The sequence below is a fragment of the Rhinoderma darwinii genome, chromosome 2 (assembly GCF_050947455.1).
Source record: "Rhinoderma darwinii isolate aRhiDar2 chromosome 2, aRhiDar2.hap1, whole genome shotgun sequence".
Classification (NCBI taxonomy): Eukaryota; Metazoa; Chordata; class Amphibia; order Anura; family Rhinodermatidae; genus Rhinoderma; species Rhinoderma darwinii.
This window is the reverse complement of record NC_134688.1, coordinates 172,846,134-172,861,354: the sequence shown is the minus strand read 5'-3', so window position 1 is coordinate 172,861,354 and position 15,221 is coordinate 172,846,134. Positions and strand designations below refer to the sequence as shown.

The following is a 15,221-nucleotide window of genomic DNA, read 5'->3' as shown; positions in this document are numbered from 1 at the left end:
GGTTATATATGGAGCGGGCTCACGCGCTGCGCCCGCTCCATATTCTGCAGGTGTCCGCTGTGTATTACAGCAGACACCCGGGACTAACGGACAGGAACAGCGATCGCGCTGTTACAGGAGCCTGTAAAATGACATTATACTGCAATACATTAGTATTGCAGTGTATTGTACCAGCGAGCTAATGATCGCTCGTTCCAGTCCCCTAAAGGGACTTTTGGGAGGTTTCCACTGTTTTGGTACCTCAGGGGCTTTGCAAATGCGACATGACACCCGAAAACCATTCCAGCTAAATTTGAGCTCCAAAAGCCAAATATTGTTCCTTCCCTTCTGAGTCCTGCCGTGGGTCCAAACAGCAGTTTATTACCACATATGGCATATTGATAAATTGCTTTACAATCAGGATAAATTGCTTTACAAATTTGGCGTGATTTTCATTTTCACTGCCTAATTCCACTAAATTCAGCAAAAAAACTGTGGGGTCAAAATGCTAACTATACCCCTAGAAAAATTCCATGAGGGGTGTAGTCTTAAAAATGGGGTGAGTTTTGGGGGGATTCCACTAATTTGTTCCCTCCAGGGGGTTGCAATCGCGACATGGCACTCAAAACCAATCCAGCAAAATCTGCGCTTCAAAATCCAAATGGCGCTCCCTCCCTTCTGAGCTCTGCCGTGGGTCCAAACAGCAGTTTAGTACCACATATGGGGTATTGGCGTAATCGGGAGAAGTAGCTTTACAAGTTTTGGGGTGCTTTTTAATCTTTATTCCTTGCAAATATTATTTTTTTTTATATTTTTTCAGAAAAAAAGTTGATTTTCACTTTCACAGACAAACTCCAATAAATATAGCAAAAGACCTGTGGGGTCAAGATGCTAACTATACCCCTAGATAAATTCCTTGAGGTGTGTAGTTTCCAAAACCGTCTCACTTTTGGGGGATTTCCACTGTTTTGGCACCACAAGACCTCTTCAAACCTGACATGGTGCCTAAAATATATTCTAAAAAAAGGAGGCCCCAAAATCCACTAGGTGCTCCTTTGCTCCTGAGGCCGGTGCTTCAGTCCATTACCACACTAGGGCCACATGTGGGATATTTCTAAAAACTGCAGAATCTGGGCAATAAATATTGAGTTGCATTTCTCGGGTAAAACCTTCTGTGCTACAGAATTTTTTTTATTACAAATGAATTTCAGCAAAAAAAATAACATTTGTAAATTTCACCTCTACATTGCTTTAATTCCTGTGAAGCGCCTAAAGGGTTAATAAACTTTCTGAATGCTGTTTTGAATACTTTGAGGGGTGCAGTATTTAATATGGGGTGATTTATGGGGTCTATCTAGTACATAAGGCCCTCAAAGCCACTTCAGAACTGAACTGGTCCCTATAAATAGCCTTTTGAAATTTTCTTGAAAATGTGAGAAAAAGTTCTAAGCTGGGTAACGTCCTAGAAAAATAAAATAATGTTCAAAAAACAAGGCAAATATAAAGTAGACATATGGAATATGTAAAATAGTAACTATTTTGTGTGGTATTACGATCTGTTTTACAAGAAGATACATTTAAAATGAGAAAAATCATAATTTTTGCTAATTTTCTCTACATTTTGGTGTTTTTCACAAATAAGCAATGAATTTATTGACCAACTTTTTCCACTAACATAAAGTACAATATGTCACGAGAAAACAATCTCAGAATCGCTTGGATAGGCAAAAGCATTCCAGAGTTATTAACACATAAATTGACACATGTCAGATTTGAGAAAATGGTGCTGTTCATGAAGGTCAAAATGAGCTCGGTCTTGAAAGGGTTAAAGAGGCTCTGTCACCAGATTTTGCAACCCCTATCTGCTATTGCAGCAGATAGGCGCTGCAATGTAGATTACAGTAACGTTTTTATTTTTAAAAAACTAGCATTTTAGGCCAAGTTATGACCATTTTTGTAATTATGCAAATGAGGCTTGCAAAAGTCCAAGTGGGTGTGTTTAAAAGTAAAATTCCAAGTGGGCGTGTATTATGTGCGTACATCGGGGCGTTTTTAATACTTTCACTAGCTGGGCGCTCTGAAGAGAAGTAACATCCTCTTCTCTTCAGAACGCCCAGCTTCTGACAGTGCAGATCTGTGACGTCACTCACAGGTCCTGCATCGTGACGGCCACATCGGCACCAGAGGCTACAGTTGATTCTGCCGCAGCATCAGCGTTTGCAGGTAAGTCGATCTTACCTGCAAACGCTAATGCTGCTGCAGAATCAACTGTAGCCTCTGCTGCCGATGTGGCCGTCACGATGCAGGACCTGTGAGTGACGTCACAGATCTGCACTGTCAGAAGCTGGGCGTTCTGAAGAGAAGAGGATGTTACTTCTCTTCAGAGCGCCCAGCTAGTAAAAGTATTAAAAACGCCCCGATGTACGCACGTAATACACGCCCACTTGGACTTTTACTTTTAAACACACCCACTTGGATTTTTGCAAGCCTCATTTGCATAACTACAAAAATGGTCATAACTTGGCCAAAAATGCTCGTTTTTTAAAAATAAAAACGTTACTGTAATCTACATTGCAGCGCCTATCTGCTGCAATAGCAGATAGGGGTTGCAAAATCTGGTGACAGAGCCTCTTTAAATAAAAATTACACCTCATTGATTCGTAGAGAAAGCAAACATTGCCAGAGGAAAGAAGATGTCGGGAAAGAAGTTTGATGAGGGGGGGAGCCAAACTGAATCTTTGCGCCGGGTGCTTGCCTCTGATGGTTAGGCCTTTAGAGTATGAACGTATTTTATATTCGCATCACAACGAACCCGAATGCGCTGCCACTTAATTTCAATAGGGCTATGCATACCACCATGGGGGTAAATGCATGTAAAGTCTGAATGGAAACTCACTCAGAACTGAGTTGCTACAATACGGTGCTCAGTATGGTCCCATTTTGGCAATCAGGGAACGGGAACAGATGTAGTGCATAATGATGATTAGTTCAGTGGTTTTGATTTAACTTTTTTTCCTTTATAAATAATTATGGGTTTGAAGATTTTAAAGAACTAATCCATTAATATGTCACAAACGACCAAACTTTTTACAATATATAATTATGGGGCACACGTGTTGCCTCCAGTGCCATTACTTACACTAAAGGTTAAGTGCTTCTTATAATTTCATGCACTTTATTTCTCCGACTTGATTATTAATTCTCAGTGGATGTATCTTAAGAATCTCCTGCTTTTCATCCATGAAACAAAAGAGGTTGAATACAGTCTCATGGTTGTTGTTTTTTACTATTTCTATTTAAAACAAATTTGCATGACATGATTCTCAGGGCCTTTCAATCCATTTTTTCATATTTAAAAATCAATGTGAACAGAATTTTTACCACAAAACAAAATGCTTATTCTGTCATTCTTTTACCATCTGTTTTGTCATATCCGTTTTTTTAATTTGCTGAATAATGAAGTATGCTGCGTTATTTGTTCTAATAAAATAGGAACATTACAGTCAATATAGTGATGGATCATAGTGGATTTCATCTTTGTCATCAGTTTTTCAATCCATATATTGTACAGGTGTATTGCTCAAAGTAAAAAAAAGAACACATCCTAAATATGATGAAGCTGCAAGTACATGAACCCAGAGAAGAATTAGTTATCTTGTTATGTGACTTTTTAAGAAATTATAGCACTATTTACTAAAAATACACACATGCTTCTAGAGAAGAATATTGTTTCATGGCACCACATAGAACATGGCATGATTTTGTTGCTATCGGATTCGAGAGAAATAAACCTACATATGAAATCAGGAGCATACGGCGGTACAGTATGGGACCACAGACTTGTATAGAGCTGTAATACAACCATGTGCATGAGGTCTATCATCATATTTCTTTATGCATTACACAGAATTACACCCCCTTCCTAGCTGTATAATGGAGAAAAATACTATCATCTTCAAGCCAGGTTTTCAGCTTCGGCATTGTACATAATGTATTCAAATAGTACATATATAGTACATATATATATTAGAGACCTCTAACGTAAAAGGAAAATATGGTTCTTGTCATTGATAAGCATCATTCTCATTTGTCAGTGTCAGACCATATTTGAACAATATTCACAAATGTATGCAACCATGAATTTAGCACGTAATGTAGTTGCTCTCAAATAAAGCTTAATCTTGAAAGAAAATTTGACATAGGGCTCTACCACACAGGCATTAGCATGTCCAGATTGTATAGACAATGAGGCATGATATTCAGCAACATCTCTGCTCATGGAGCGTGTCTCGAGCCTAAGCATTTTGAAGAATTTTGCATTTAACCCTTCAATATAAAGTACCAGAGACCAGCTTCTGGATGTTGTTCAACACTGGCTTTAATACCCAGACACAAGGCATTAAAATGACATGGCCTCGGAGAAGGGAAGGCAGTAATGATACTGATAATTATTATAATAACAGCCGTCACATAAGGGTACGCCAGAGTTTTGACAATTTAATCATTATCATGAGACAAGTAAGCTAAGCTTTCCATTAAACGGTAAGTGTCAGAACAAGAGGTCTCACAGTTTTAAAACATTGCCTTTTCATGGAAACAATAACTTTAAAATATAATAATTACTTTTAATATCTGTCCCAGAAATGACATCCATTAGCATCTTTAACAGGGAATTTAATATGCCATTTGAATGTAATTTCCCTTGCCCCAACTTCTGCACTTCCAGCTCTAATACTAAAAAAGTACAAGTACAGTTTGTTATCCAGACTACACATTTACAGTTGAGGGCAAACACAAAATGTATGCTTAAAGGGGTATTCCCAAAATCATAAATTATCACCTGTCCACAGTATAGGTGATAAGTTTCTGATCGCTGGTGGCCCCATCACTGGGACTCATACCGATCGTAAACTTAAAGTAGTTGAAGGTTGATTTTCAGGTATGTTTTAAGTCTTTATCCAACTGTAATAGCCAGGGCAAGGACAAGGGTTGGACGGAGTAGGCAATGTCTTTAAATCTCTTTGTGCAACCATTTGGATAGTGTGTATGGGCTGCTGATAATAGGTGTTAAGGGTGTCAGGTTACGATGAGTGTTTACCTGTTGTACATTGGTGAGGGAACAGGATAGACTTTCACTGTGTCACAGGCCACTTCAACCAGGCAATCCTGTAGATGGTAGAGCCTGATTGATATGAGCATGTGTCGGTTAAGAGTGTATGATAGGTGAGGGACGGAGCCATGAGAAGAGCTGCAAAAGCTGGTAGACTCTACGACAGAGATATCATAGGGTGGCTAGCCATCTCTGCATTGTGAACTGCACATGTGAGGAGTAAGTATTGTAAATGAAAATACTAAGGATTGATGGGGAAGAAGGGGCTATGGAGGGGGCAATTAAATAAATGCCGGCCCATCCTTCAGGTATCATGCTGAATTTAAGGGTTCAAGGGTGGTGGGGAGAATTTTGAAACTCCTTCTTTGGCTACCAAGAAAGCTTTTCCCATCCCTGGTAATCCGTTTTATGGGTTTCTTTCATCATTTACAGTTGTACACCATTTCCTATGCCACTGGCTGCCACACAACTTAGAAGCATAACAGAACCAACCACCTCATGCACATCAGTTGTAAATGTGTTCTTTATTATATATATTTTTCTCCACATGTAATTTTGGTCATCATATTAAAATTTTTATTCCATTACTATAATACTATAAACTACTTTGAAATAAATCCTGACCAATACCTTAGTGCAGTGTTCTCCAGAACTCCCAGCATGCCCTAACAGCCTTTGGTTACAATATTTCCCTATAACACCACATTAACTATAGTCACAATAATATCACAACTTACAGCTTACTGGCAGCCAGAGGAAGATCATGTAAGATCTCTTCATATTGTTCATCCCGGAACACTGGGGAATAGGAGGGGTTTTTATTTTTCTCTTCTGACAGATCTTCAGCTCTTAGCAGCATGTCTTGTATAAATTCTGTTGCAGCTATATCTATAGATAAAAATTAAATAGTCAATAATACATAAATATAAGTCACTTGTGTATTTTTTAAACCAAAGTGGCTCTGCTGGCTTAAGCTGCTTCTTCAAAAAAGATATGTAATGGATATTTGCAATAAAATTGCAGCAAAAGTTTTATGCATTGACATGTAGTCTTTGCTTTGCGTTTTTTGGTGTAATAGTGGAGCGCCTTTTTTTGCAGCGCTATTGCCACATGTGAATGTATCTTCAGATTGGAGCGGATGGCTGCAAAAATAATCACAACTGGCAACTTCTATAACCTTCTTCTTCAAAAAGACTGCAGAGCAAGAAGTGTTACGGAGACAGAAGATACATCTTTTCTTCAAGGCTTTCAAAAATAAGAAAAAACAAAAGGTTCTCTACTATATATATATATATATATATATATATATATATATATATATATATATATATGTGTAAAAAGGACCATAAGCTGCACAGTGTTTATTTGCATACACTCATCCATGGTTGTGGCATACAAACTTAGACCGTTTTAGAAGTAACCCATGCCAATGAACAAGCTTCTGTGAATAAACATTGCTCTCTTGCATCAAGATCAGTGGATTGACGTTCATCAGTGAGTAGCACAGATTTAGGCCACTTTCACAAGGCAGTAGCTTGGTCAATATTTTTCATCAGTATTTGTAAGCTAAAACAAGGAGTGGAACCTACACAGAAAAAAAAAAGTTACTGGAAAGATTTCCACCTGTTTTGCGTTTTGAATCACTTCTAGTTTAGGCTTACAAATAGTGATGCAAAGTACTGACCAAAATACTGCCGTGTGAAAGTGGCCTTAGAGCAAGTTATTACTCAGATATTCCACTGTAATTCATATATTTCTACAAAACCATGTAAATGGAACAGTTTTGTGATTGTTTTGCTGAATTGTATTTTACATTTATTGTTCTCTTTTCTCTAACATTATTGATTAGTAATTGAAATGTAATTGTAATTGAAATATACGGTTGTTCCTGCATCATTCAGCACATTTTGTGTATCGGCCGTGGTGTATTTTGACACCAATAGTAGCACTTTATATTTATTTTCCTGAAAAGGACACAAACAAGTATAGACATAGATTAGAGTATACAAAAGAATCATAATAACTGAACAAGCTGAGGGAAGATGAGCCTGATGTGCTATATCATCCTAGAGAAGTTTCCGAGATAGGAAAGCTGCACTTACTGGTAGATGCCAGATTATTTAAATAGTGGAACCCGTCTTCAATAACACCAACCTGAAGGTTTATCTCCATTACAGTTGAGAATATTGGGATTTGCTTGATGCACCAGGAGAATTTTCACAATATTTGTCTAAAAAAATACATAAAATGTATTTAACGTAATTAAAAGGACCATTAAAAGACCTTATGATTGTTACTTTTTTAATTTTTTTACTGTAATTATTCTGATACTGTAGGCCTTATGTAATTTATTCTGCACCTCCGCTTTATGAATCTGAGCATCCACAGAGGTGGAAACTCGAAATTCCCAAAAGAGAGAGACCTGCTGTGTTAAACATGTTATATAATCTTTTTAATACAGTCGAAACATATTCCACACTTCTATACAATCAGGAGGGAAGAGAGGATTTAATGTATTAATGTACCATGTGAAACTATATGAATCGATGTCTAGCTACTACTATATGGACATAACTGTGGCTTTACTAGGAACTATTCCATAGCCATTATTAATATGTGGGTGCATTAATATAAAGGCATTATTATGTACACTACAACTGAGGTGGAAGTTTATGGGCGCAGAGAGCATTTAAAGTATTACTATGGAGACTTCAGAGTTATCATTTCAGAGTGACTCCATTTTATTCTCAAGCACAGTCTCAGATAGTACAAAAAATATTGGAAATGGCTTTATAAATGTATTGTAGTATACCAGGTATGCTTCATTGCCAAATTACCTGTCCATATTTCGCAGCCAAATGAAGTGGAGTCCAGTACAGGTTATCTATGGCATCTGGGTCCGCACTGTTCTCTAGTAACTTACTAGCCACTTCCTTAAATCCACAAGCTGAGGCGATGTGAAGCTGTGAATAAAACATGCTACAATTATTAGAAGCCTGGCATGAACAAGTACTCAGTGCTTCCCTCTTGACTGCATGCTAATTAGTTCTTCCCTCTTTGCTGATTGACTGAAAGGGATCATGTGGCCGGCTCTGGAGCCTATTGTGTATTGGAACATATAATTCCTTCTAGCCTGTAATGGGGAGTAACTTTGTATGCGTGTCACCTCTCTGCTGGGACCTGGCACAATGGGGCAGATTTACTAATACTGTCTTTAGTTCAGGCAATTTAGAGTTAGACAACATGCAGCAAATGTATCAATATGGCTTACGCTGGATGATAAAGTTGGTGTTTCTTTATATAATTCTATGTAACTTTAAACCACCTTGGAACTATATTTGGAAATGCCTAACAAATGGGCAAGTCGTATTGCAAACTAAAACAAGCAAAAATTTATTTTCTACAAATGCTAACTACCGTGTCAAGCATGGTGACAAAAAAATCCTTACTGGCACACGCAAATGATAAAAGATGTGCAAGTAACGTGTGCCACACAAACTGGCATATGACTAGACAGAACCAATGCACAAGAAGCTTAATAAATCTGCCCAATTTTCTTGGAAGTGGCGGTTTGACCATGAGATATTTATGTCATATCCTGTCGATATGGCTAGAATTGTCTATGATGGGAAAAACCTTTTTAATATCTGGAGTTAAAATGGTATAGCAAATATAAGACTGATCAAACATAGTGTAGAGTTCATGCCTTTTTAGGACAATTTTTTGCAATAGAGAATTTATTGACATGAGCTGTGCAACCTATTTTTTTAAAAAAATATAAAAAACATTGCTGAAATCATAGAGATTTTATTAGAGGGTCAATCTTACCTCTAACAATAGAAGTAATAAATCTACAATTGTATCAGGCAAACCAGCAGCCTCCCTATGCATATATGTAAAGTTCACCTTTAACTGAAACGTCGACCTTGTAAAATCTGGAAACTCTGTGGCTGTACATTCTTCATACAACACTAGCCATCAGAATCATGGCTAGGCTTTCCTACATCCCAGGCAAAGATTCACATTGACTACCTTGTCCTGTATCTAAATGTCTTGGCCAAAGCAGAATAACTTGTTGGTGCCTTCCCCTGGCACATAACACATAGGGAATATTCCCCATAGGTTTAACCCTAGCTATGTCTCTGTCAGCCATATTTGCATATGAATGTATACATATGTACATGATCTCACAGAACAGCAATCGTGGGGGAACACTTTGGTCCATGTAAATGATCTTGTTGACTCTATAACTTAAGCTGCTGGCTTGGTGAATGAAGTAGCTATGGAATTCATAGAACCTGAAGCATGCTCGGAGGAAAATATTCTACAGGAACAGCTGTAAGTATTTAAGAATGCCAGGACCCTAACCCTTTTGCCAATTATATAGTTATGTATTTTATTCATGTGATAAATCATTACGTCAGACTTTCTCTTTCCTTTATTTTCCAAAACATATTTAAAATAACATTGAACATCTATAACTTAAAGGATAATATTTCAATATAACAAATAAAAAAAGGTTGCACTTGAACACGATCTATGGAGCTAGTGATATTGACTATGATGATAAGCTAGTAAAAGGTATGACTGTTGCAGACACCAAATGTTAGAGGAATTCCTTTATTACATTTATAAATAGAACATTTCTTTCGTCTTTATTTTTTATCCACAGTCTGTTTGCACAGAAAGAACAGATGCTTATCCTCCACATGGTAGTTAGTTAAAATAATAATAACAGCTGTCTATAGCTCTCTACTGAAAAGTAACACTGTAGGTAGAAACATATCTGCCTGTAGAAGAGAAATTAATACTTGATACTTTGCAGCTTGGTTAAATCACATAGGTCATTCCCTTTTCCAGTGACAACCTTACGGTGAATTTTTTTCATGCATTTGCTATATAATATATAACGGTATCTGTGAAAACCCATTTGATGACTATTAAGCTTCAGAATGAAATCTTAATTTATACCAATTACATATAGAAATACTCACAAGCGTAACCCCATCATCATTTTTCTCATTAACGCTTCCTCCGGCTGCTAGCAGCTGCTTCACATCCGATAACATCACTGCTGCTCTCTGAGTCCTAATCTGTTGCAGAGAGGTTAGGTCAACACCTACACAGAAGGACAAGAACATATGACTTTAAAAAAAAAAAAAAGGATGGAAGTAATCCAGTTCCAACAATAATCAAAATAACGAAATAGAATTTATGCTGACTGGACTGTCCTTGTTGGTGTCCTATCTCAGCCACCAGACATTATGATCTCTAAGCCATACAAGAATGGTCTAACCAAAGGTGTCAATAAGATTCTGGGATGGATTACAAGTGGAATTTTCCTATGGTGACAGCACTTACCCTTTTCTCAACTGCTTGACTCATCGCTAGTCTTCCTGGAGAGGTCATTGGCTAAACTGATTGGCTAACCGATTTCTAGATCATGTTAGAATAGCCCACATACTGAGGCCTACCATACATACATGTTATCTTAGTTCTACAAATGTAGGTCACCTCATATTATTCTTTAGCTTGTTCCAATACTACCTGATAATAATTTAGGACACGCCAGAGCATAAACCTAGATTATAAATTGAAAAAGGGCATAGAATAGGTATTTGCTATGTAAAAATCACACTACAGCACTTTAGTTAAAAATTTTAACCGCGTTTCCCACCACAAATTTAAAAGTGATGGCAGGAGAGGCTTTCAGTGTCATACAGTTCCCTAGGCAACAAGATCGCCCTGCTCTCCTAGCCTCATTTACTGCCATCACTTCTTCTTGCGAGAGACACAGTTAGCTCTTCCTTTTATTAATTATATAACCAATATCAGATTTTATCATTTTATATAGTAAATAGACGATTATTTTATTATGAAACTATAATTCACCTGTATCTCTATGAGACTTTATGACATACAGTGATTAGAAAAAATTTGGAATCTCAACATATGAGCCAATAATATAAGGATGGACAAATAAAGTGTACTGGAGGTGGAGAGACAATAGAGTTATTAACTAATGGACAAAATAATATGAAAGAACTTGCATGTGTGGCTTAGAACATATAGCCAAAATAACAGTGTGAAGGACAAATTCATTGACCTTTAAGCCATTAAAACTATTGGAAGATTACATTATTTTTATAATTAAAATATAAAAGCAAAAGCATGGACCCAGTTAACTTAACAATCCCATAAAAAAGTCCAACAACATCTGGCTGAAGGTACTGCTTTAAAGAACCACCTGTGATTATGGAGGACACCAACAGATGGTCAACTTAAACTTCAGATAAGGTTCAATACAAGTTTCAAGAAGTACAGTCCACTGTATAGTTCTCAGGGATCTACTTCTCGTGTTCATTTATTTAGGGAAAATATACCTTTTACCATGACCTTTGGATGCTAAAATTAGTGATATGACAATTCCTGAATCCTTCCTGAGCAACTCCCAGTGGTGGCACAGAACCTTATCTCTTGCATGAAGGAGCACACAGCACTTAAAGAGACTCTGTCACCACATTATAAGTGCCCTATCTCCTACACAAGGAGATGGGCGCTATAATGTAGGTGACAGCAATGCTTTTTATTTAGAAAAACGATCTATTTTTACCACTTTATGAGCTATTTTTAGCTTTATGCTAATGAGTTTCTTAATGCCCAAGTGGGCGTGTTTTTACTTTAGACCAAGTGGGCGTTGTACAGAGGAGTGTATCACGCTGACCAATCAGTGACCAATCAGCGTCATACACTTCTCTCCATTCACTTACACTGCACTAGCGATATAGTTATATCGCTATGTGCAGCCACATACACAAACACTAACATTACTGCAGTGTCCTGATAATGAATATACATTACTACCAGCCTGGACGTGATGTGTATTCAGAATCCTGACACGTCTGTAGCGTCTCTGTGAGATTTACAGCAAGGCAAACGTAATCTCGCGAGATTACGATGTAACCTGTCATTTCAAACGAGATTACGTTTGCCTTGCTGGAATCTCACAGAAAAGCTTCAGAAGTGTCGGGATTCTGAATACACATCACGTCCTGGTTGGAGGTAATGTATATTCATTATCAGGACACTAGTGTTTGTGTATGTGGCTTCACATAGCAATATAACTATATCTCTAGTGCAGTGTAAATGAATGGAGAGAAGTGCATGACGCTGATTGGTCAGCATCATACACTCCTCTGTACAACGCCCACTTGGTCTAAAGTAAAAACACGCCCACTTGGGCATTAAGAAACTCATTAGCATAAAGCTAAAAATCTCTCATAAAGTGGTTTAAAATAGATCGTTTTTCTAAATAAAAAGCACTGCTGTCACCTACATTATAGTGCCGATCTCCTTATGTAGAAGATACACCACTTATAATGTGGTGACAGAGCCTCCTTAACTGGTTCCCGACCGCTGGCTGTGTTTTTACGGCCAGCGGTCAGGGTCCTTAAAACCCGAGCCATAGACTTTTTACGGCTCGGTTTTTAACTTGCTGCCCGCGCGATCGAGCAGCTGAATGTCGGGTCTCCGGCTGTCAGTGACTGCCGGGGACCCTGAGAAAGGATAGAAGCAGCTTTCACGGCTTCTGTCTTCTCTGATGACTTGTATACAGCGCTCAATGAACGCTGTATATAGGAATAGAGGCAGCGGCCGTGCCGCTGTCTCTATTCCTCCCAGTGTTCATGTGACTGGTCACATGATCGCCGGGTGCCGTTACTGACAGACTGCTGCTGGGTTTAACTAGACCCAGAACAGCACTATTAGTGACAATCGTCACTATGAGAGGGCTGATTTCCCCTGTAACTGGGGCTGCTGTGCAGCTCTAGTTACAGTGGAAAAGATGGTGTAAAATAAAGAAAAAAATATATATAAAGTTCCCCAAAGGTCTTTTTTGACCTTTGAGGGACAGACCATAGTAATAAAAAAATAAAAGTAAAGTAAAGTGCAAAAAAAATGTAATAATAAATACATATAAAATACCCATCCCAAAAAAACGTTCCCCTCCCACCATCATTGTTGTAACGCTAGCGCTGACCCAATTACCCTAATATAGACATATAATATATTCAAATTTACGTTAGACAATGACGATCACAAATAAAAGGTCTATTATAGGGTAAAATTATGTTATTACCAAAAAAAAATAGCTGAAACGTAAAAAAGCTTATTTTTTACTATTATTTTCAAACTTTATGAATAAAAATTCTAAAATAGCAAAAAGGATGTGTATAAAAATGATAAAAAAAGAAACCTGCATTGTCTACAGAAAAATTTGCAAAAATCACGTAGTTAGCCCAACAAATAAAAAAGTTAGAGCCATTTAACTAACACGTGCTAAAAAGGGCTAAACGGTGTCTGGTCCTGAAGGCTCAAAATAGCCCGGTCCTGAACTGGTTAAGTTACCGTATTTTTCAGACTATTAGAAACACTTTTTGTCCTTAAAAACTATGTTATAATGTTCTGGTGCGTCTTATAGTCTGAAAGCAGGCAGCTGCTAGTATATGAAGAAGCAGGAGACTGAGTTCCGTGATTCAAAGGTCCTTGCAGTGCACTGTTATGGCAGCAGATTGTCCTGTACTGTGTGCAAAAAATCTCTCAGTTATCTGCTCACTAAACAGTCACACAGAATTTTTTCAAATATGACTGTTCAGTGAGCAAATAACACCAACATTAGTACACACAGCACAGTAAATTTGTGCAGGTACTGAATTGCAAGGACCTTCTAGCCACGCCCCCTCCTATGAACAGAGGAGCAAGAGCAAATTCATCATCATTAACCTCTGCCTCTCCACACCTCTAATCTCTGGTGAGTTCAGGGAAGGGTTAGAGCACTATAGCTGCCGATATCTTGTATCTCTGTGGCTGACATTATATTGGGGCACTGTGACTGGCATTGGAGCACTGTGGTTGACATTGTATAGAGGCATTGTGACTGGCATTGCATTAGGGCACTGTGGCTGGTTTTGTATTGGGGCACAGTGGCTGGCATTGTATTGGGGCACTGTGGCTGGCATTGTATTGGGGAACTGTGGCTGGCATTGTATTTGGGGCACTGTTGTTGGCATTGTATTGGGGCACTGTGGCTGGCATTGTATTGTGGCACTGTGGCTGGAATTGTAATGGGACACTGGTACTGTATCTATACTGTATTGTCTGACTCTTACCCAGGAAATGTACAGTTAAAGACAAAACCCCTTTTCACCTCTTTTTTTGCTACAAATTATGGGTGTGTCTTAATGTGCAATGCGTCCTACACTCCGAAAAATATGGTAAATTAAAAATTCTATAGTAATGAACATAAAGATGTACAGTAATTGTAGTTACTGAACAGGTCATTGACAATATTGGAGTAAGTATGGTACAATTTCTAACATAGATTAGGCATATTGAGAACTTGGCTGATTTCCACCTTAAATTTTATCACAAATTAAAAAATGGCTTATATTTCTTATTGTTAATTATGTACACTGAAAACTTTAATTTTCAATTCTAATTCATTTCAATGTTGTTTGGAATATACAAAAGCCTTCAAGCTACTGTCACATGTGATGAATTGCTACTGTTTTTCAGAGGCATTTTCTGCCGGCTCTAGGACCTTGACTGCTTGAGCAGTCATAGATTAGGATTGTGAGCGTGTAAACTGTGGAGAATCAGGAATATCTGTAAAATGGCCTCTAACAGTCCTCCAAGGACTGCTGCCACAGACTGTTTTAGAATATAAATGTGTTTTTGACACTTTGTCATTTAACCATTTCATAGAAATACAATAGCACATTTTACATGTACTGTACATAAAAATTATATAGACTAGGAAAGACTGTAAATACATGAAAGATAATAAAATGATACTGTTATTGTTTCTTTAACAGTATCATATATTATATATTTTAAACGGAAGAAAGAATGTAACATAATAAATTTAGAGTTAAAGGCACCACTGCACAACCAGTTAGTATAATCATGACCATTTAATTAGCAATTGTGCCATTTCATTACCACGCTATAATCATTACCTTAAAGGCCACTGTGCATGTATGCATATAATAAGCATTAAAATGCACACATCAGAGGAAGGATTAATAAGTTCACATATCTTTTTTAATGAAGCAATTATTGAACAATGATTAAT

At 37.6% G+C, this 15,221-nt stretch overlaps 1 protein-coding gene across 4 annotated transcripts in view; it reads right to left on the bottom strand.

Moving 5' to 3' along the window:
* MYO16 (myosin XVI) overlaps positions 1 to 15,221 on the bottom strand; it is a 397,050-nt gene that overhangs the window by 219,304 nt on the left and 162,525 nt on the right. For all 4 annotated transcript variants that reach the window (XM_075852491.1, XM_075852492.1, XM_075852489.1 and 1 more), the window contains exons 6-9: positions 10,084 to 10,208; positions 7,927 to 8,052; positions 7,244 to 7,319; positions 5,827 to 5,977 (exon numbers count right to left, since the gene is read on the bottom strand). In XM_075852491.1, the coding sequence (XP_075708606.1) occupies positions 5,827 to 5,977; positions 7,244 to 7,319; positions 7,927 to 8,052; positions 10,084 to 10,208 (478 nt within the window). The remainder of the gene's footprint in view (positions 1 to 5,826; positions 5,978 to 7,243; positions 7,320 to 7,926; positions 8,053 to 10,083; positions 10,209 to 15,221) is intronic.